Source organism: Cherax quadricarinatus, chromosome 92 (assembly GCF_038502225.1).
Source record: "Cherax quadricarinatus isolate ZL_2023a chromosome 92, ASM3850222v1, whole genome shotgun sequence".
Classification (NCBI taxonomy): Eukaryota; Metazoa; Arthropoda; class Malacostraca; order Decapoda; family Parastacidae; genus Cherax; species Cherax quadricarinatus.
The window spans coordinates 1,498,844-1,520,019 of NC_091383.1; the positions used below are offsets into that span (position 1 = coordinate 1,498,844).

The following is a 21,176-nucleotide window of genomic DNA, read 5'->3' on the forward strand; positions in this document are numbered from 1 at the left end:
TTCTCCCTCATCCTCCCAGGGAGTGGATGTATTCTCCCTCATCCTCCCAGGGAGTGGATGTATTCTCCCTCATCCTCCCAGAGAGTGGATGTATTCTCCCTCATCCTCCCAGGGAGTGGATGTATTCTCCCTCATCCTCCCAGGGAGTGGATGTATTCTCCCTCATCCTCCCAGGGAGTGGATGTATTCTCCCTCATCCTCCCAGAGAGTGGATGTATTCTCCCTCATCCTCCCAGAGAGTGGATGTATTCTCCCTCATCCTCCCAGGGAGTGGATGTATTCTCCCTCATCCTCCCAGGGAGTGGATGTATTCTCCCTCATCCTCCCAGAGAGTGGATGTATTCTCCCTCATCCTCCCAGGGAGTGGATGTATTCTCCCTCATCCTCCCAGGGAGTGGATGTATTCTCCCTCATCCTCCCAGGGAGTGGATGTATTCTCCCTCATCCTCCCAGAGAGTGGATGTATTCTCCCTCATCCTCCCAGGGAGTGGATGTATTCTCCCTCATCCTCCCAGGGAGTGGATGTATTCTCCCTCATCCTCCCAGAGAGTGGATGCATTCTCCCTCATCCTCCCAGGGAGTGGATGTATTCTCCCTCATCCTCCCAGAGAGTGGATGTATTCTCCCTCATCCTCCCAGGGAGTGGATGTATTCTCCCTCATCCTCCCAGGGAGTGGATGTATTCTCCCTCATCCTCCCAGAGAGTGGATGTATTCTCCCTCATCCTCCCAGAGAGTGGATGTATTCTCCCTCATCCTCCAAGGGAGTGGATGTATTCTCCCTCATCCTCCCAGAGAGTGGATGTATTCTCCCTCATCCTCCCAGAGAGTGGAGGTAAACACCCATTTTTTTGATGACATTATGGGGGTAAGAGTCCCCATGAATGTGACATTATGGGGGTAAGAGTCCCCATGAATGTGACATTATGGGGGTAAGAGTCCCCATGAATGTGACATTATGGGGGTAAGAGTCCCCATGAATGTGACATTATGGGGGTAAGAGTCCCCATGAATGTGACATTATGGGGGTAAGAGTCCCCATGAATGTGACATTATGGGGGTAAGAGTTCCCATGAATGTGACATTATGGGGGTAAGAGTCCCCATGAATGTGACATTATGGGGGTAAGAGTCCCCATGAATGTGACATTATGGGGGTAAGAGTCCCCATGAATGTGACATTATGGGGGTAAGAGTCCCCGTGAATGTGACATTATGGGGGTAAGAGTCCCCATGAATGTGACATTATGGGGGTAAGAGTCCCCGTGAATGTGACATTATGGGGGTAAGAGTCCCCATGAATGTGACATTATGGGGGTAAGAGTCCCCATGAATGTGACATTATGGGGGTAAGAGTCCCCATGAATGTGACATTATGGGGGTAAGAGTCCCCATGAATGTGACATTATGGGGGTAAGAGTCCCCATGAATGTGACATTATGGGGGTAAGAGTCCCCATGAATGTGACATTATGGGGGTAAGAGTCCCCATGAATGTGACATTATGGGGGTAAGAGTCCCCATGAATGTGACATTATGGGGGTAAGAGTCCCCATGAATGTGACATTATGGGGGTAAGAGTCCCCATGAATGTGACATTATGGGGGTAAGAGTCCCCATGAATGTGACATTATGGGGGTAAGAGTCCCCATGAATGTGACATTATGGGGGTAAGAGTCCCCATGAATGTGACATTATGGGGGTAAGAGTCCCCATGAATGTGACATTATGGGGGTAAGAGTCCCCATGAATGTGACATTATGGGGGTAAGAGTCCCCATGAATGTGACATTATGGGGGTAAGAGTCCCCATGAATGTGACATTATGGGGGTAAGAGTCCCCATGAATGTGACATTATGGGGGTAAGAGTCCCCATGAATGTGACATTATGGGGGTAAGAGTCCCCATGAATGTGACATTATGGGGGTAAGAGTCCCCATGAATGTGACATTATGGGGGTAAGAGTCCCCATGAATGTGACATTATGGGGGGTAAGAGTCCCCATGAATGTGACATTATGGGGGTAAGAGTCCCCATGAATGTGACATTATGGGGGTAAGAGTCCCCATGAATGTGACATTATGGGGGTAAGAGTCCCCATGAATGTGACATTATGGGGGTAAGAGTCCCCATGAATGTGACATTATGGGGGTAAGAGTCCCCATGAATGTGACATTATGGGGGTAAGAGTCCCCATGAATGTGACATTATGGGGGTAAGAGTCCCCATGAATGTGACATTATGGGGGTAAGAGTCCCCATGAATGTGACATTATGGGGGTAAGAGTCCCCATGAATGTGACATTATGGGGGTAAGAGTCCCCATGAATGTGACATTATGGGGGTAAGAGTCCCCATGAATGTGACATTATGGGGGTAAGAGTCCCCATGAATGTGACATTATGGGGGTAAGAGTCCCCATGAATGTGACATTATGGGGGTAAGAGTCCCCATGAATGTGACATTATGGGGGTAAGAGTCCCCATGAATGTGACATTATGGGGGTAAGAGTCCCCATGAATGTGACATTATGGGGGTAAGAGTCCCCATGAATGTGACATTATGGGGGTAAGAGTCCCCATGAATGTGACATTATGGGGGTAAGAGTCCCCATGAATGTGACATTATGGGGGTAAGAGTCCCCATGAATGTGACATTGGGGATCTTCATTGTTAAAATGTTCGGTCTACACGGTAGACTTCGTCAGTCAAATACAGAGGCAGCAGTGTGGTAGTGGAATGATGATGATGTAATCAGTCCCTCAACCTGGAGAATTAGTGTTTGAGGGAATCAGTCCCTCAGTCTGGAGAATCAATGTCTGAGATGATCAGTCCCTCAGTTTGGCCTGGAACAGTCCTTCATCCTGGCCTGGAACCATATTGTTCCAGACTATGGAACTGAACTCTTCTCCAGACTGAGGGACTGACCACCTCAAACACTAATTCTCCAGGTTGAGGGACTGATTACATCATCATCATTCCACTACCACACTGCTGCCTCTGTATTTGACTGACGAAGTCTCCCGTGTAGACCGAACATTTTAACAACTATCGTACACGTGTCTTAGTCATCAACTTCTCAGTATTTATACTATTTTCAACATTAGTGCGATATTGATGCATTGATGTCACCATCAGCATTGATGCACGCAACGGTGTTCGGCAACGTGACATCAATCATCCAGAGGATGTACTTGAGACGTTCACTCTACCAGACCAAGTGGAGGGATCTGAAGGACTTCCTGTCACTCAACCAGATCCCCAAGGAACTCCGCCAGAGGATGCAGGACTACTTCCAGACTATGTGGAGCCTTAACCAGGGCATTGATATTCACGAGGTTAGTACAAAGAGCCATAACCAGGGTGTTGATGATCGTATGGTTAGTATCGCACTTGGAGGAGCTATAGCCAGAGTATTAATAATCCTGAAGTTAGCCTCTGGAGGTGGGAAGTACAGTACCTGTACTCTGAAGGATGAGTGAGGATGTTACAGTCCTGCAGGTGGGAAGTACAGTACCTGTACTCTGAAGGATGAGTGAGGATGTTACAGTCCTGGAGGTGGGAAGTACAGTACCTGTACTCTGAAGGATGAGTGAGAATGTTACAGTCCTGGAGGTGGGAAGTACAGTACCTGTACTCTGAAGGATGAGTGAGGATGTTACAGTCCTGGAGGTGGGAAGTACAGTACCTGTACTCTGAAGGATGAGTGAGGATGTTACAGTCCTGGAGGTGGGAAGTACAGTACCTGCACTCTGAAGGATGAGTGAGGATGTTACAGTCCTGGAGGTGGGAAGTACAGTACCTGTACTCTGAAGGATGAGTGAGGATGTTACAGTCCTGGAGGTGGGAAGTACAGTACCTGTACTCTGAAGGATGAGTGAGGATGTTACAGTCCTGGAGGTGGGAAGTACAGTACCTGTACTCTGAAGGATGAGTGAGGATGTTACAGTCCTGGAGGTGGGAAGTACAGTACCTGTACTCTGAAGGATGAGTGAGGATGTTACAGTCCTGGAGGTGGGAAGTACAGTACCTGTACTCTGAAGGATGAGTGAGGATGTTACAGTCCTGGAGGTGGGAAGTACAGTACCTGTACTCTGAAGGATGAGTGAGGATGTTACAGTCCTGGAGGTGACAAGTACAGTACCTGTACTCTGAAGGATGAGTGAGGATGTTACAGTCCTGGAGGTGGGAAGTACAGTACCTGTACTCTGAAGGATGAGTGAGGATGTTACAGTCCTGGAGGTGGGAAGTACAGTGCCTGTACTCTGAAGGATGAGTGAGGATGTTACAGTCCTGGAGGTGGGAAGTACAGTGCCTGTACTCTGAAGGATGAGTGAGGATGTTACAGTCCTGGAGGTGGGAAGTACAGTACCTGTACTCTGAAGGATGAGTGAGGATGTTACAGTGCTGGAGGTGGGAAGTACAGTACCTGTACTCTGAAGGATGAGTGAGGATGTTACAGTCCTGGAGGTGGGAAGTACAGTACCTGTACTCTGAAGGATGAGTGAGGATGTTACAGTCCTGGAGGTGGGAAGTAAGTGCCTGTACTCTGAAGGATGAGTGAGGATGTTACAGTCCTGGAGGTAGGAAGGACAGTGCCTGTACTCTGAAGGATGAGTGAGGATGTTACAGTCCTGGAGGTGGGAAGTACAGTGCCTGTACTCTGAAGGATGAGTGAGGATATTACAGCCCTGGAGGTGGGAAGTACAGTACCTGTACTCTGAAGGACGAGTGAGGATGTTACAATTGTGGAGGTGGGAAGTACAATGTCTGTACTCTGAAGGATGAGTGAGGATGTTACAGTCCTGGAGGTGGGAAGTACAGTACCTGTACTCTGAAGGATGAGTGAGGATGTTACAGTTGTGGAGGTGGGAAGTGCAGTGCCTGTACTCTGAAGGATGAGTGAGGATGTTACAGTCCTGGAGGTGGGAAGTACAGTACCTGTACTCTGAAGGATGAGTGAGGATGTTACAATCCAGGAGGTGGGAAGTACAGCACCTGTACTCTGAAGGATGAGTGAGGATGTTACAGTCCTGGAGGTGGGAAGTACAGTACCTGTACTCTGAAGGATGAGTGAGGATGTTACAGTTGTGGAGGTGGGAAGTGCAGTGCCTGTACTCTGAAGGATGAGTGAGGATGTTACAGTCCTGGAGGTGGGAAGTACAGTACCTGTACTCTGAAGGATGAGTGAGGATGTTACAATCCAGGAGGTGGGAAGTACAGCACCTGTACTCTGAAGGATGAGTGAGGATGTTACAGTCCTGGAGGTGGGAAGTACAGTACCTGTACTCTGAAGGATGAGTGAGGATGTTACAGTCCTGGAGGTGGGAAGTACAGTACCTGTACTCTGAAGGATGAGTGAGGATGTTACAGTCCTGGAGGTGGGAAGTACAGTGCCTGTACTCTGAAGGATGAGTGAGGATGTTACAGTCCTGGAGGTGGGAAGTACAGTACCTGTACTCTGAAGGATGAGTGAGAATGTTACAGTCCTGGAGGTGGGAAGTACAGTACCTGTACTCTGAAGGATGAGTGAGGATGTTACAGTCCTGGAGGTGGGAAGTACAGTGCCTGTACTCTGAAGGATGAGTGAGGATGTTACAGTCCTGGAAGTGGGAAGTACAGTGCCTGTACTCTGAAGGATGAGTGAGGATGTTACAGTCCTGGAGGTGGGAAGTACAGTGCCTGTACTCTGAAGGATGAGTGAGGATATTACAGCCCTGGAGGTGGGAAGTACAGTGCCTGTACTCTGAAGGATGAGTGAGGATATTACAGCCCTGGAGGTGGGAAGTACAGTGCCTGTACTCTGAAGGATGAGTGAGGATGTTACAGTTATGGAGGTGGGAAGTACAATGCTTGTACTCTGAAGGATGAGTGAGGATGTTACAGTGCTGGAGGTGGGAAGTACAGTACCTGTACTCTGAAGGATGAGTGAGGATGTTACAGTCCTGGAGGTGGGAAGTACAGTGCCTGTACTCTGAAGGATGAGTGAGGATGTTACAGTCCTGGAGGTGGGAAGTACAGTACCTGTACTCTGAAGGATGAGTGAGGATGTTACAGTCCTGGAGTTGGGAAGTACAGTACCTGTACTCTGAAGGATGAGTGAGAATGTTACAGTCCTGGAGGTGGGAAGTACAGTGCCTGTACTCTGAAGGATGAGTGAGGATGTTACAGTCCTGGAGGTGGGAAGTACAGTGCCTGTACTCTGAAGGATGAGTGAGGATGTTACAGTCCTGGAGGTGGGAAGTACAGTACCTGTACTCTGAAGGGTGAGTGAGGATGTTACAGTCCTGGAGGTGGGAAGTACAGTACCTGTACTCTGAAGGATGAGTGAGGATGTTACAGTCCTGGAGGTGGTAAGTACAGTACCTGTACTCTGAAGGATGAGTGAGGATGTTACAGTCCTGGAGGTGGGAAGTACAGTACTTGTACTCCGAAGGATGAGTGAGGATTCTACAGTCCTGGAGGTGGGAAGTACAGTACCTGTACTCTGAAGGATGAGTGAGGATGTTACAGTCCTGGAGGTGGGAAGTACAGTACCTGTACTCTGAAGGATGAGTGAGGATGTTACAGTCCTGGAGGTGGGAAGTACAGTACCTGTACTCTGAAGGATGAGTGAGGATGATACAGTCCTGGAGGTGGGAAGTACAGTACCTGTACTCTGAAGGATGAGTGAGGATGTTACAATCCTGGAGGTGGGAAGTACAGTGCCTGTACTCTGAAGGATGAGTGAGGATGTTACAGTCCTGGAGGTGGGAAGTACAGTACCTGTACTCTGAAGGATGAGTGAGGATGTTACAGTCCTGGAGGTGGGAAGTACAGTGCCTGTACTCTGAAGGATGAGTGAGGATGTTACAGTCCTGGAGGTGGGAAGTACAGTGCCTGTACTCTGAAGGATGAGTGAGGATGTTACAGTCCTGGAGGTGGGAAGTACAGTACCTGTACTCTGAAGGATGAGTGAGGATGTTACAGTCCTAGAGGTGGGAAGTACAGTGCCTGTACTCTGAAGGATGAGTGAGGATGTTACAGTCCTGGAGGTGGGAAGTACAGTACCTGTACTCTGAAGGATGAGTGAGGATGTTACAGTCCTGGAGGTGGGAAGTACAGTGCCTGTACTCTGAAGGATGAGTGAGGATGTTACAGTCCTGGAGGTGGGAAGTACAGTACCTGTACTCTGAAGGATGAGTGAGGATGTTACAGTCCTGGAGGTGGGAAGTACAGTACCTGTACTCTGAAGGATGAGTGAGGATGTTACAGTCCTGGAGGTGGGAAGTACAGTGCCTGTACTCTGAAGGATGAGTGAGGATGTTACAATCTAGGAGGTGGGAAGTACAGTACCTGTACTCTGAAGGATGAGTGAGGATGTTACAGTCCTGGAGGTGGGAAGTACAGTACCTGTACTCTGAAGGATGAAGAGGAAGTTACAGTCCTGGAGGTGGGAAGTACAGTACCTGTACTCTGAAGGATGAGTGAGGATGTTATAGTCCTGGAGGTGGCAAGTACAGTACCTGTACTCTGAAGGATGAGTGAGGATGTAACAGTCCTGGAGGTGGGAAGTACAGTACCTGTACTCTGAAGGATGAGTGAGGATGCTACAGTCCTGGAGGTGGGAAGTACAGTACCTGTACTCTGAAGGATGAGTGAGGATGTTACAGTCCTGGAGGTGGGAAGTACAGTACCTGTACTCTGAAGGATGAGTGAGAATGTTACAGTCCTGGAGGTGGGAAGTACAGTGCCTGTACTCTGAAGGATGAGTGAGGATGTTACAGTCCTGGAGGTGGGAAGTACAGTGCCTGTACTCTGAAGGATGAGTGAGGATGTTACAGTGCTGGAGGTGGGAAGTACAGTACCTGTACTCTGAAGGGTGAGTGAGGATGTTACAGTCCTGGAGGTGGGAAGTACAGTACCTGTACTCTGAAGGATGAGTGAGGATGTTACAGTCCTGGAGGTGGTAAGTACAGTACCTGTACTCTGAAGGATGAGTGAGGATGTTACAGTCCTGGAGGTGGGAAGTACAGTACCTGTACTCTGAAGGATGAGTGAGGATGTTACAGTCCTGGAGGTGGGAAGTGCAGTACTTGTACTCTGAAGGATGAGTGAGGATGTTACAGTCCTGGAGGTGGGAAGTACAGTACCTGTACTCTGAAGGATGAGTGAGGATGTTACAGTCCAGGAGGTGGGAAGTACAGTACTTGTACTCTGAAGGATGAGTAAGGATGTTACAGTCCTGGAGGTAGGAAGTACAGTACCTGTAGTCTGAAGGATGAGTGAGGATGTTACAGTCCTGGAGGTGGGAAGTACAGTACCTGTACTCTGAAGGATGAGTGAGGATGTTACAGTCCTGGAGGTGGGAAGTACAGTACTTGTACTCCGAAGGATGAGTGAGGATGCTACAGTCCTGGAGGTGGGAAGTACAGTACCTGTACTCTGAAGGATGAGTGAGGATGTTACAGTCCTGGAGGTGGGAAGTACAGTACCTGTACTCTGAAGGATGAGTGAGGATGTTACAGTCCTGGAGGTGGGAAGTACAGTGCCTGTACTCTGAAGGATGAGTGAGGATGTTACAGTCCTGGAGGTGGGAAGTACAGTACCTGTACTCTGAAGGATGAGTGAGGATGTTACAGTCCTAGAGGTGGGAAGTACAGTGCCTGTACTCTGAAGGATGAGTGAGGATGTTACAGTCCTGGAGGTGGGAAGTACAGTACCTGTACTCTGAAGGATGAGTGAGGATGTTACAGTCCTGGAGGTGGGAAGTACAGTGCCTGTACTCTGAAGGATGAGTGAGGATGTTACAGTCCTGGAGGTGGGAAGTACAGTACCTGTACTCTGAAGGATGAGTGAGGATGTTACAGTCCTGGAGGTGGGAAGTACAGTACCTGTACTCTGAAGGATGAGTGAGGATGTTACAGTCCTGGAGGTGGGAAGTACAGTGCCTGTACTCTGAAGGATGAGTGAGGATGTTACAATCTAGGAGGTGGGAAGTACAGTACCTGTACTCTGAAGGATGAGTGAGGATGTTACAGTCCTGGAGGTGGGAAGTACAGTACCTGTACTCTGAAGGATGAAGAGCAAGTTACAGTCCTGGAGGTGGGAAGTACAGTACCTGTACTCTGAAGGATGAGTGAGGATGTTACAGTCCTGGAGGTGGCAAGTACAGTACCTGTACTCTGAAGGATGAGTGAGGATGTTACAGTCCTGGAGGTGGGAAGTACAGTACCTGTACTCTGAAGGATGAGTGAGGATGCTACAGTCCTGGAGGTGGGAAGTACAGTACCTGTACTCTGAAGGATGAGTGAGGATGTTACAGTCCTGGAGGTGGGAAGTACAGTACCTGTACTCTGAAGGATGAGTGAGGATGTTACAGTCCTGGAGGTGGCAAGTACAGTACCTGTACTCTGAAGGATGAGTGAGGATGTTACAGTCCTGGAGGTGGGAAGTACAGTACCTGTACTCTGAAGGATGAGTGAGGGTGCTACAGTCCTGGAGGTGGGAAGTACAGTACCTGTACTCTGAAGGATGAGTGAGGATGTTACAGTCCTGGAGGTGGGAAGTACAGTACCTGTACTCTGAAGGATGAGTGAGGATGTTACAGTCCTGGAGGTGGGAAGTACAGTACCTGTACTCTGAAGGATGAGTGAGGATGTTACAGTCCTGGAGGTGGGAAGTACAGTGCCTGTACTCTGAAGGATGAGTGAGGATGTTACAGTCCTGGAGGTGGGAAGTACAGTACCTGTACTCTGAAGGATGAGTGAGGATGTTACAGTCCTGGAGGTGGGAAGTACAGTACCTGTACTCTGAAGGATGAGTGAGGATGTTACAGTCCTGGAGGTGGGAAGTACAGTACCTGTACTCTGAAGGATGAGTGAGGATCTTACAGTCCTGGAGGTGGGAAGTACAGTACCTGCACTCTGAAGGATGAGTGAGGATGTTACAGTCCTGGAGGTGGGAAGTACAGTACCTGTACTCTGAAGGATGAGTGAGGATCTTACAGTCCTGGAGGTGGGAAGTACAGTGCCTGTACTCTGAAGGATGAGTGAGGATGTTACAGTCCTGGAGGTGGGAAGTACAGTACCTGTACTCTGAAGGATGAGTGAGGATGTTACAGTCCTGGAGGTGGGAAGTACAGTACCTGTACTCTGAAGGATGAGTGAGGATGTTACAGTCCTGGAGGTGGGAAGTACAGTGCCTGTACTCTGAAGGATGAGTGAGGATGTTACAATCTAGGAGGTGGGAAGTACAGTACCTGTACTCTGAAGGATGAGTGAGGATGTTACAGTCCTGGAGGTGGGAAGTACAGTACCTGTACTCTGAAGGATGAAGAGCAAGTTACAGTCCTGGAGGTGGGAAGTACAGTACCTGTACTCTGAAGGATGAGTGAGGATGTTACAGTCCTGGAGGTGGCAAGTACAGTACCTGTACTCTGAAGGATGAGTGAGGATGTTACAGTCCTGGAGGTGGGAAGTACAGTACCTGTACTCTGAAGGATGAGTGAGGATGCTACAGTCCTGGAGGTGGGAAGTACAGTACCTGTACTCTGAAGGATGAGTGAGGATGTTACAGTCCTGGAGGTGGGAAGTACAGTACCTGTACTCTGAAGGATGAGTGAGGATGTTACAGTCCTGGAGGTGGCAAGTACAGTACCTGTACTCTGAAGGATGAGTGAGGATGTTACAGTCCTGGAGGTGGGAAGTACAGTACCTGTACTCTGAAGGATGAGTGAGGGTGCTACAGTCCTGGAGGTGGGAAGTACAGTACCTGTACTCTGAAGGATGAGTGAGGATGTTACAGTCCTGGAGGTGGGAAGTACAGTACCTGTACTCTGAAGGATGAGTGAGGATGTTACAGTCCTGGAGGTGGGAAGTACAGTACCTGTACTCTGAAGGATGAGTGAGGATGTTACAGTCCTGGAGGTGGGAAGTACAGTGCCTGTACTCTGAAGGATGAGTGAGGATGTTACAGTCCTGGAGGTGGGAAGTACAGTACCTGTACTCTGAAGGATGAGTGAGGATGTTACAGTCCTGGAGGTGGCAAGTACAGTACCTGTACTCTGAAGGATGAGTGAGGATGTTACAGCCCTGGAGGTGGCAAGTACAGTACCTGTACTCTGAAGATGAGTGAGGATGTTACAGTCCTGGAGGTGGGAAGTACAGTACCTGTACTCTGAAGGATGAGTGAGGATGTTACAGCCCTGGAGGTGGCAAGTACAGTACCTGTACTCTGAAGGATGAGTGAGGATGTTACAGCCCTGGAGGTGGCAAGTACAGTACCTGTACTCTGAAGGATGAGTGAGGATGTTACAGTCCTGGAGGTGGGAAGTACAGTACCTGTACTCTGAAGGATGAGTGAGGATGTTACAGTCCTGGAGGTGGGAAGTACAGTACCTGTACTCTGAAGGATGAGTGAGGATGTTACAGTCCTGGAGGTGGGAAGTACAGTACCTGTACTCTGAAGGATGAGTGAGGATGTTACAGTCCTGGAGGTGGCAAGTACAGTGCCTGTACTCTGAAGGATGAGTGAGGATGTTACAGTCCTGGAGGTGGCAAGTACAGTACCTGTACTCTGAAGGATGAGTGAGGATGTTACAGCCCTGGAGGTGGCAAGTACAGTACCTGTACTCTGAAGGATGAGTGAGGATGTTACAGCCCTGGAGGTGGCAAGTACAGTACCTGTACTCTGAAGGATGAGTGAGGATGTTACAGTCCTGGAGGTGGGAAGTACAGTACCTGTACTCTGAAGGATGAGTGAGGATGTTACAGTCCTGGAGGTGGGAAGTACAGTACCTGTACTCTGAAGGATGAGTGAGGATGTTACAGTCCTGGAGGTGGGAAGTACAGTACCTGTACTCTGAAGGATGAGTGAGGATGTTACAGTCCTGGAGGTGGGAAGTACAGTACCTGTACTCTGAAGGATGAGTGAGGATGTTACAGTCCTGGAGGTGGGAAGTACAGTACCTGTACTCTGAAGGATGAGTGAGGATGTTACAGTCCTGGAGGTGGCAAGTACAGTACCTGTACTCTGAAGGATGAGTGAGGATGTTACAGTCCTGGAGGTGGCAAGTACAGTGCCTGTACTCTGAAGGATGAGTGAGGATGTTACAGTCCTGGAGGTGGCAAGTACAGTGCCTGTACTCTGAAGGATGAGTGAGGATGTTACAGTCCTGGAGGTGGGAAGTACAGTGCCTGTACTCTGAAGGATGAGTGAGGATGTTACAGTCCTGGAGGTGGCAAGTACAGTGCCTGTACTCTGAAGGATGAGTGAGGATGTTACAGTCCTGGAGGTGGCAAGTACAGTACCTGTACTCTGAAGGATGAGTGAGGATGTTACAGTCCTGGAGGTGGGAAGTACAGTACCTGTACTCTGAAGGATGAGTGAGGATGTTACAGTCCTGGAGGTGGGAAGTACAGTACCTGTACTCTGAAGGATGAGTGAGGATGTTACAGTCCTGGAGGTGGGAAGTACAGTACCTGTACTCTGAAGGATGAGTGAGGATGTTACAGTCCTGGAGGTGGCAAGTACAGTGCCTGTACTCTGAAGGATGAGTGAGGATGTTACAGTCCTGGAGGTGGCAAGTACAGTGCCTGTACTCTGAAGGATGAGTGAGGATGTTACAGTCCTGGAGGTGGCAAGTACAGTGCCACCCAGGATAACCCAAGTCAGTGTGTCACCGAGAACTATCTGTTTTATTTCCATTGGAGTCCTTAAATCTTGTCCCCCAGGATGCCACCCACACCAGGCTACTAACACCCAGGTACCTCATTACTTACCAGGAGAACGGGACAGCAGGTGTAAGGAAACACACTCAATGTTTACACCCTTGCCGGGGATCGAACCATGGACGCTCAGTGTGTGAGATGAGAGCGTTGTCTACCAGGCCATGGGACACCCAAAGATACTTTAGGAAAGCATCTTATATGCTCCTGCTCCTTATATGCCGGAAAATACGGGTACTTTAAGTGACTTATTTCCCGTTAGTATGTTAAAAAAATATATTTTTATGTGATACAATTAAGAGAGTTTTAATCTCTTTATTCACTCTTCCAGACGCTTAAGGAGTTCCCGGAGGAGCTCAGAGGAGACATCTCCATGCACATCCACCGGGAGATACTCTCTCTGCCCATCTTTGAAACAGCCTCCCAGGGCTGCCTCAAGCTCCTGAGCCTGCACATAAGGAACAACTTCTGTGCTCCTGGGGAGTACTTAGCACACCGTAACGATGCTCTGCAGTACATATACTACCTGTGTAATGGTTCCATGGAGGTGGTCATGGATGACATGGTAGTTGCTATACTGGGTAAGATAATATGTATATATATACACACATATGTGTGTGTGTACATACATTTGGTGTATATATATATATATATATATATATATATATATATATATATATATATATATATATATATATATATATATATCTTATGTATATACAGAGGACCTCCGGTTCACGATATTTTTTCATTCCAGAAGTATGTTCAGGTGCCAGTACTGACCGAATTTGTTCCCATAAGGAATATTGTGAAGTAGATTAGTCCATTTCAGACCCCCAAACATACACGTACAAACGCACTTACATAAATACACTTACATAATTGGTCGCAGTGGGAGGTGATCGTTAAGCGGGGGTCCACTGTATATATATATATATATATATATATATATATATATATATATATACCAGCCTTCACAAGCAGTACACATATTAATGCATCTATGAACAAGTGGTTATACATACATAAATATACATACTTCTACTGCTAGGTAGAGACACCAAAACTAATTTCATGATCCATAATAGGCCTCTAAAAATTATCAAAAAGTGAGTCCCATTCAGGTTGTAAGAACAACAGTTGGTAGCTCACTGAGATTAATAATATGAATAATGTTTTTATCTTCTTTATGTCTTATGTATTCTTGTGTCTTCTTATGTATTCTTCTGTGTGTTTTATGTCTTCTTGTTTGTCTTCTTATTATTCTTCTATGTGTTCTTTATGTCTTCTTCTGTGTCTTCTTCTTTATGTCTCCTCTTCCTTCTCCTGAGCCTCTCACCACTTAATTCCTTCTCACAGGTAAGGGTGATCTGGTTGGAACAGACGTCGACATGCATCTTCGTAATGGTGCAGACACAGTAGTGAAGTCGTCTTGCGATGTCAAGGCCCTCACCTACTGTGACCTCAAGTCTATCTACATCCCTGGCTTGCTAGATGTCCTTAAGTTATACCTCGAGTACCAGCAGGAGTTTGCTAACGACATCAAGCACGACCTGACGTACAACTTGAGGGAGGGTTACGACAATGAGGTGAGGTGGAACTGAGTGAAAATGAGTAAGGTCTCAATTAGCATGAATAATGAATTCCATGAAGTGGTCATATTATTCAAATTATATGTAATTCATGTGTACGATTTGAAGAATTTGGTATAAAACTAGCATTATATATAATTTCACACTAAATTGAAATTTGTAATAATTGGGACTTGGCTACTGATATAACTCAGTTTTGCAACAATTGTAAACACATCACAGAATAGGTGGGGCTTGAACCCATGGCAGCCAGGGCAGTGGGTTCAAATCTCATCCATTTCATAATTTATATCTGACATAGAAAGCAGCATTAGGTACCTGGGTGTTAGGTGACTTCCTGTAGTACAGGTGATCCTCGACTTATGATGGTTCGACTTAGAGTATTTCCACTTTACAATGGTGTGACAGCAGTTACTTTGGAGATGAAACTTAAGATAATTACCCAGCATGAAGGCAGCAAATCCATACTCATATTTATTAATTTACGTATCATTACTGGTATTTAGTTAGTTACAGTAATTATTTGTTTATTTACTTATTGAGTGACAGTAATTTTTTATTTACTTAATTAGCATATCATGTTTATATTTGACCTGCGATATTTTTGACTTATGATGGATTTGTCAGAATGTATCCCTGTACAAACTCTTAAATATTAAAAATGGAATACTCGTCGAGGGATACGTTTCCCATAACTCTCCTCTGTACAGCAGCAAGACATGGAAATTGGCTCTGGGAAAAATCTATTGCCATCTATCAGCGAGGACGATGAGGAGAGGGGCAGCGATGAGGACGACAAGTCTCCAGTGTCAACATCTCCCAGATCTCCCCTTCACTCTCGCGCCGGAACAAGGTTCACCTTTCCACGGTCAGTCAATGTTGTCTAGCATGGCCTCCGCGTGTTCGAAAAAAACACTTTTCTTGAGGGGACTAAATCTCCCAGTGTATACACAGCAACAGGTGTGTACCCATGTGGATATACAGATGGGTATATGTCTCTCGGTGTATGTACAATGAAATGTTTGTATCTGTGTTGATATACTCTGGGAGGTGTGCACCTTTGTATATATTCATGAAGGTGTATACCACTCTCTGTATATATACACCAGGAGGGGCACATTTTTTGTGTGTAGAGCTTAATCAAGTCATGTTTTGCTCACTGTAGGCTTTATCAAGTCATGTTTCACTCACTGCAGAGCTTTATCATATTCTGCTCAGCATAGAGCTTTTTCAAGCTTATTTGTTCTGTCATTTTTGGTATTACAATGTGCAAGCTTATAGAAATATGCAATTTAATATTGTGTGAACACCCACAGTGTGATGATACACTATGTGATAGTTACATTATACAGTCAACCAGTGTTATGATAACAGTCTTAGCCAGAATTATGGTATGGGAAGGTGTCCCAGGAGCGGAAATATGACTTAAGACTTAAGAAGACTTTAAAAGACTTTAAGAAGACTTTTAAAAGACTACCTCTTTCCCTCCCTCCCTGTTACATTCTATATTATATGCTGTTAAAACTGTACATCATTTTCTTGGTACAGTCAACTCTCTTATAAAACACATATACAGTGGACCCCCGACATTCGATATTAATCCGTACCTGAGAGCTCATCGAATGTCGAAAATATCGAAAGTCGAATTAATTTTCCCCATGAGAAATAATGGAAATCAAATTAACCCGTGCAAGACACCCAGAAGTATGAAAAAAAATTTTTACCACATGAAATATTAAGTTTAATGCAATAGAATAATTACAATAACAACAATAACAACGGATTAATAACAATAGAATAATTGACACTTACCTTTAATGAAGATCTGGTGATGATTGATGGGATGGGAGGAGGGGAGAGTGTGGATGGTGTTAGTGTTTAGAAGGGGAATCCCCTTCCATTAGGACTTGAGGTATCAAGTCTTTTTCCGGGGTTACTTCCCTTCTTCTTTTAATGCCACTAGGACCAGCTTGAGAGTCACTGAACTTCTGTCGCACAACATATCTCTCCATAGAGCTCTGTACCTCCTGTTCCTTTAAAATTTGTCTAAAATGGGCCACAACATTGTCATTGTAATAGTCACCAGCACGGCTTGCAATAGCAATGTTAGGGTGATTTTCATCCATAAAGGTTTGCAGTTCAACCCACTTTGCACACATTTCCTTAATCTTTGAAGTAGGCACAATGGATTCCACAACTGGCATAGGCTTCTCAGGGTTAGCCCCAAACCCTTCAAAATCTTTCTTAATTTCCATACTAATTCTCACCCTTTTTACCACAGGGTTGGCACTAGAAGCTTTCTTGGGGCCCATGGTGACTTATTTTGCAGAAACAAGCACCAAAAACAGTGATAATATGGATAATATGGAATGTACCGAATGTATCCTTAGATGCGCGCACACTGGCTGGCTTGTAAACACTGGCACACACGGGGCAGTTCAGGCCACACATGGACATGTCTCGTACGAATCATATCAAATACCGGGTTTTCGATCGAATGTCGAGGCGAAACTTCTGCGTTAAAATGCATCGAATGTCGGATTTATCAAATGTCGATGCCATCGAATGTCGGGGGTCCACTGTAGTTAATAGTCAATATATAGAAGAGCTTTATAAGACAGCTGACTGCATTGTTGACATTTTCATATTAACATTTTTAATATAGAAACGAGGAAGAAATGGGAAGTCCTCGCTGGGGTCACAGGAGCCGTGAACGGAGTGGAGGAACGCCAGTTAGAGGGGCACTCAAAACACTCTCACCCACGCGCCTCCACCATCGCTCAAACGACGAACTTCGATGCGATGATCAGGCTAAGGTTCAGCTGGAAAAGATTGATACGCAAGTCAATACTCTTCATTCCGATGTTAGTGGCTTGACGCAAGAGGTAAGTGGACTTTTTCCATTCTTAACACACTGGCCATCTCCCACTGAGGTAGAGAATTCCGAAAGAAAAGAAAACACTTTCACCATCATTCACTGAATCACTGTCTTGCCAAGAGCACAATGAATAACATTTTGGATGACCCTCTGAAATGTAACACCCCAAAGTAGTCCTTCAGAGTACAGGCACTGTACTTCCCACCTCCAGGACTCAAGTCTGACTAAGTAAACTGTTATACATTCATGATGGACTTGAGTCCTGGAGGTGGGAAGTACAGTGTCCACACTTATAGGCAAAAAAAAGCGAAGGTTTGATGCACCATATATCACCTACCTTAAACTACATTTAAATTTGGTAAACCCATACGGGTCATGTAACATCTATTATTCTCAAAAAGTACTTCACAGTACTATGTAGGTATATTCACTGTCCAAACATAGATATACATTGACATGCGGCAGGCTCCAAACGTAGATCTATGTTTTTTTTACATGCTTTCAAATGGGGAAAATCAAGGTCGGAGCGCTACGCACGTGAATGTGGATCTACGTTTGGACAGTTTAAGGGTTAAATAGATATATTCTGTAGTAAATAGGTATATTCTGAGGTAAATAGGCATAATCAGTAGTAGATACATATGTACTGTATATTCAATGGTAAATATGTACATTCAGAGTGGTAAATAGGCATATTCACATAAGGCTTTACATAATCTCTCACACATGAAAAACTATTGCTACTATTATTATTATTATTATTATTATTATTATTATTATTATTATTATTATTATTATTATTATTATTATTATTCTTGCTAATATCTCGATAAATAAAAATTACCCATAACAGCTAAGTTTATTCCAGCATTATGGTGTACTAAACCATTAAGGGTCATACAGCATCTTGGGAATGGGTGTTGACCTGAGGAAGGGGAAGGCAGCTCCAATTCCTTGGATCAGGCTCCCATTCACCAGCATCAAGACACTGTATTGCAAAATAATCTTTGCATCCAGATTTTTCAATGATGCCTTGATCCCGGTGAAGGGTTCTTAATCCATGGAATTAGAGCTCTCCTCCCCTTCCTTGGATCATGTTTGGTTACGTTCTGTTCTCCAGGAACTGTATGACCCTTACGGGTTTAGCATTATCAGTATTTTTTTAAGTTTTACTTTTTTGCCCCACTGAAATTTTGATTATTTTTCGTTAAAAAACATAATTTTGATTACAAGTTCCTAATTTTATTTATTACTATAAATTTTTAAGATTTAATTAAAAATTTAGTGCTTAAGCTAATAGATTTCAATGAAGTTTTAATATTAATTTAAAAATTATTGTACAATCTCATAGATATTATTGTTGTTTCTATATAACCTGATTATATTCAGTTATAATATACCTCATTAGAGTGAAATTTTTCATGAGATTAAAAGAGTACAGTGGACCCCCGGTTTACAATATTATTTCATTCCAGAAGTATGTTCAGGTGCCAGTACTGAACGAATTTGTTCCCATAAGGAATATTGTGAAGTAGATTAGTCCATTTCAGACCCCAAACATACACGTACAAACGCACTTACACAAATACACTTACATAATTAGTCACATTGGGAGGTGATCGTAAAGCGGGGGTCCACTGTACTTCCAAAATGCATTTTCTTTTGTGCCTAACAATGTTTTATTATACAGCCTCTCCTCACTTAACAACAGTTGCGTTCCTAAGACCACATAGGTAAACGAATTCGTTGCTAAGTGAGGAGCTTACTATAATGGTAGTTTGTGTCAACCATCTTTGATATTATTTTAATATCACTTTTGCACCATTTATAACATTTTCAGAATATTTTTAAATGTTTATACAATAGTGTACTGTATACTGTAATAAACAGAATAGAGGAAATCAGCTTTAATATACATTATTTGGGCATATATGCTGGTCAGAGAGTCCATTGTAAGTCCGAGTCGTTGGTAAACAAGTACGTTACAAAGTGAGGAGAGGCTGTATATAAACTATATTATTTTTATACCACAAGTAAGAAAATAAAAATATGAATTTGATCTTGAATAGCATTCAAATCAAAATAAATTTTTTTATTTCTTTGTGTTAACCACAAAGAAAGCCACTAACATACTGAGCATTTTGGGCAAAATAATTCTAATGTTTACAGACTACTTAAAAACTAAACATAGGTTATTACAAAAAGGAAGGCAGTAAATATTCACAATTAATAAAATTTATTGTAGTACAGTGTATGCTATTCAATTTTCATTGCACTCTTTTAGTCGCATTTACAAAAAATTGCACTAAATTGAGGAGCCTTATAGAGCACATTTTAAAAGTTATTACCTAATCACATATTTTAATGATTTTTTTATATTTAATTAAAATATTTGTGAAACAGTGATAATATACGTATGTAACATTGACAGGTTCGTTCGGCACTGCAGCTGCTCCAGTCAATTAGCCACAACATTGGTGGTATTGATAATGATGGTGACGAGGCAGGAAGTTGCTACACTGTCGCAAGCAATGAAGGCGGTCGCATCGGAGGGGGTAATGGGGGAGGCAGCGGTGTGTCAAGCAACTATATGCAAGAAAACAGACTGACACCTCTGTGTAGATCTTCGCCAAGCGTGTTCGCCACCTGTCGGGAGACAAGACCTTCTTCGTCCTTACCACGTCACCGTTGTCGCAATGTCTCGACCCAGACAGACCTGCCCATAGACGTTCCTGTTGCAGTTCTTGAAGCATTTGTTTTAGCTCATCGTTCCAGAGTTCTTCAACTTCTGGGTATTCAAGAAGTTATCACTTCCTCCCCTGATAACCCCTCAAACAATGCTCAACTCATCCCACCAGCTTCATCACAAACCAGCGAAGTTAATACATGCGAAGTCAATACCTGTATAATGATTCCTGAAAGCAACAGCTGCTCAGGGAGCATGAATTCAACACCTGAACAATATGAATCTTGCTCCAGGACTCAAGCACCATTAGAACTCGACTCGGTACAAACTCACAACCCCTCCATTACAATAGAAGCTGCTCCAGACCTAGGAGACAACAGAAATAACAATAACAACAAAACCTTTGGCCCATCCATAGAAACATATCAATTAACAAACCTACAAAATTGGAATCCAGTCTCACAGTTAAGCAGAGCGGTCATGTCAACCTCGCGAAGTACCGGCAGTTTGAAAGATATTCTTTCCATTAATTTCAAAAATCAACCTCAACATCTTAGCCAGCATGACAATAACTCTCCATATTCTGTGCAATGTGAGATACAAGAAACAAACCCAACTAAAACATTTGTACATTATAGTTGTTCCTCCGATTGTCCTCCGACAGATCTAATATGCTTCTCAGAGGTTAACCACAAGATGACAAGAAGTACCTCCATGCCTGTAGCTTCGTTTAAGTACTTGCCCAATCTCTTAAATACTTCTATAAGGCCGCATGTACATTTACCTGACCCCAACAGAGATGCGGAATTCGATTCATCTGAACCATCTGAATCTCTCAACCTACCCAGTACAACCAAAGAACTGCAAAACACCATAAAAAAATCCACAATAGTTACAGACTTTTAGCTGCGATTTTATGAGGTATTTATTAGTTACATCTTCTGTACAAATTAAAATTGTAAATCTCAAATAATCCATAGACTATTATTCCTTTGGACATACCAAGGGAAACGTACAGTTGGCTTTCTTGTAAAGTTCTATATTGTGCAATTTTTCATAAATACAATTGAAAAGGTGCATAGAAAACTGAAAAGTGCGATTAAATTTTCGATGTACTTTTTTTGTATTTACAAAAATTTCATTATATAGAAGAGCATTATTAGAAAGCTGACTCTTTAAATCTTATGGCTGCTTCAAGAATACAGTGGACCCCCGCATAGCGAACTTAATCCGTGCAAGAGGGCTGGTCGTTATGCGAAATGTTCGCTATGCGAATTAATTTTCCCCATAAGAAATAATGGAAATAAAATTAATCCGT

The 21,176-nt window shown here is 44.5% G+C and overlaps 1 protein-coding gene across 1 annotated transcript in view; it reads left to right on the forward strand.

Moving 5' to 3' along the window:
* Positions 1-20,764, forward strand: part of Elk (Eag-like K[+] channel) — a 245,415-nt gene extending 224,651 nt beyond the window's left edge. Inside the window, exons 9-14 of the mRNA XM_070104434.1 lie at positions 3,134-3,333; positions 13,034-13,283; positions 14,062-14,291; positions 15,008-15,162; positions 16,960-17,179; positions 19,604-20,764. Of these exons, the coding sequence (XP_069960535.1) occupies positions 3,134-3,333; positions 13,034-13,283; positions 14,062-14,291; positions 15,008-15,162; positions 16,960-17,179; positions 19,604-20,764 (2,216 nt within the window). The remainder of the gene's footprint in view (positions 1-3,133; positions 3,334-13,033; positions 13,284-14,061; positions 14,292-15,007; positions 15,163-16,959; positions 17,180-19,603) is intronic.
* Positions 20,765-21,176: the final 412 nt, after the last annotated feature.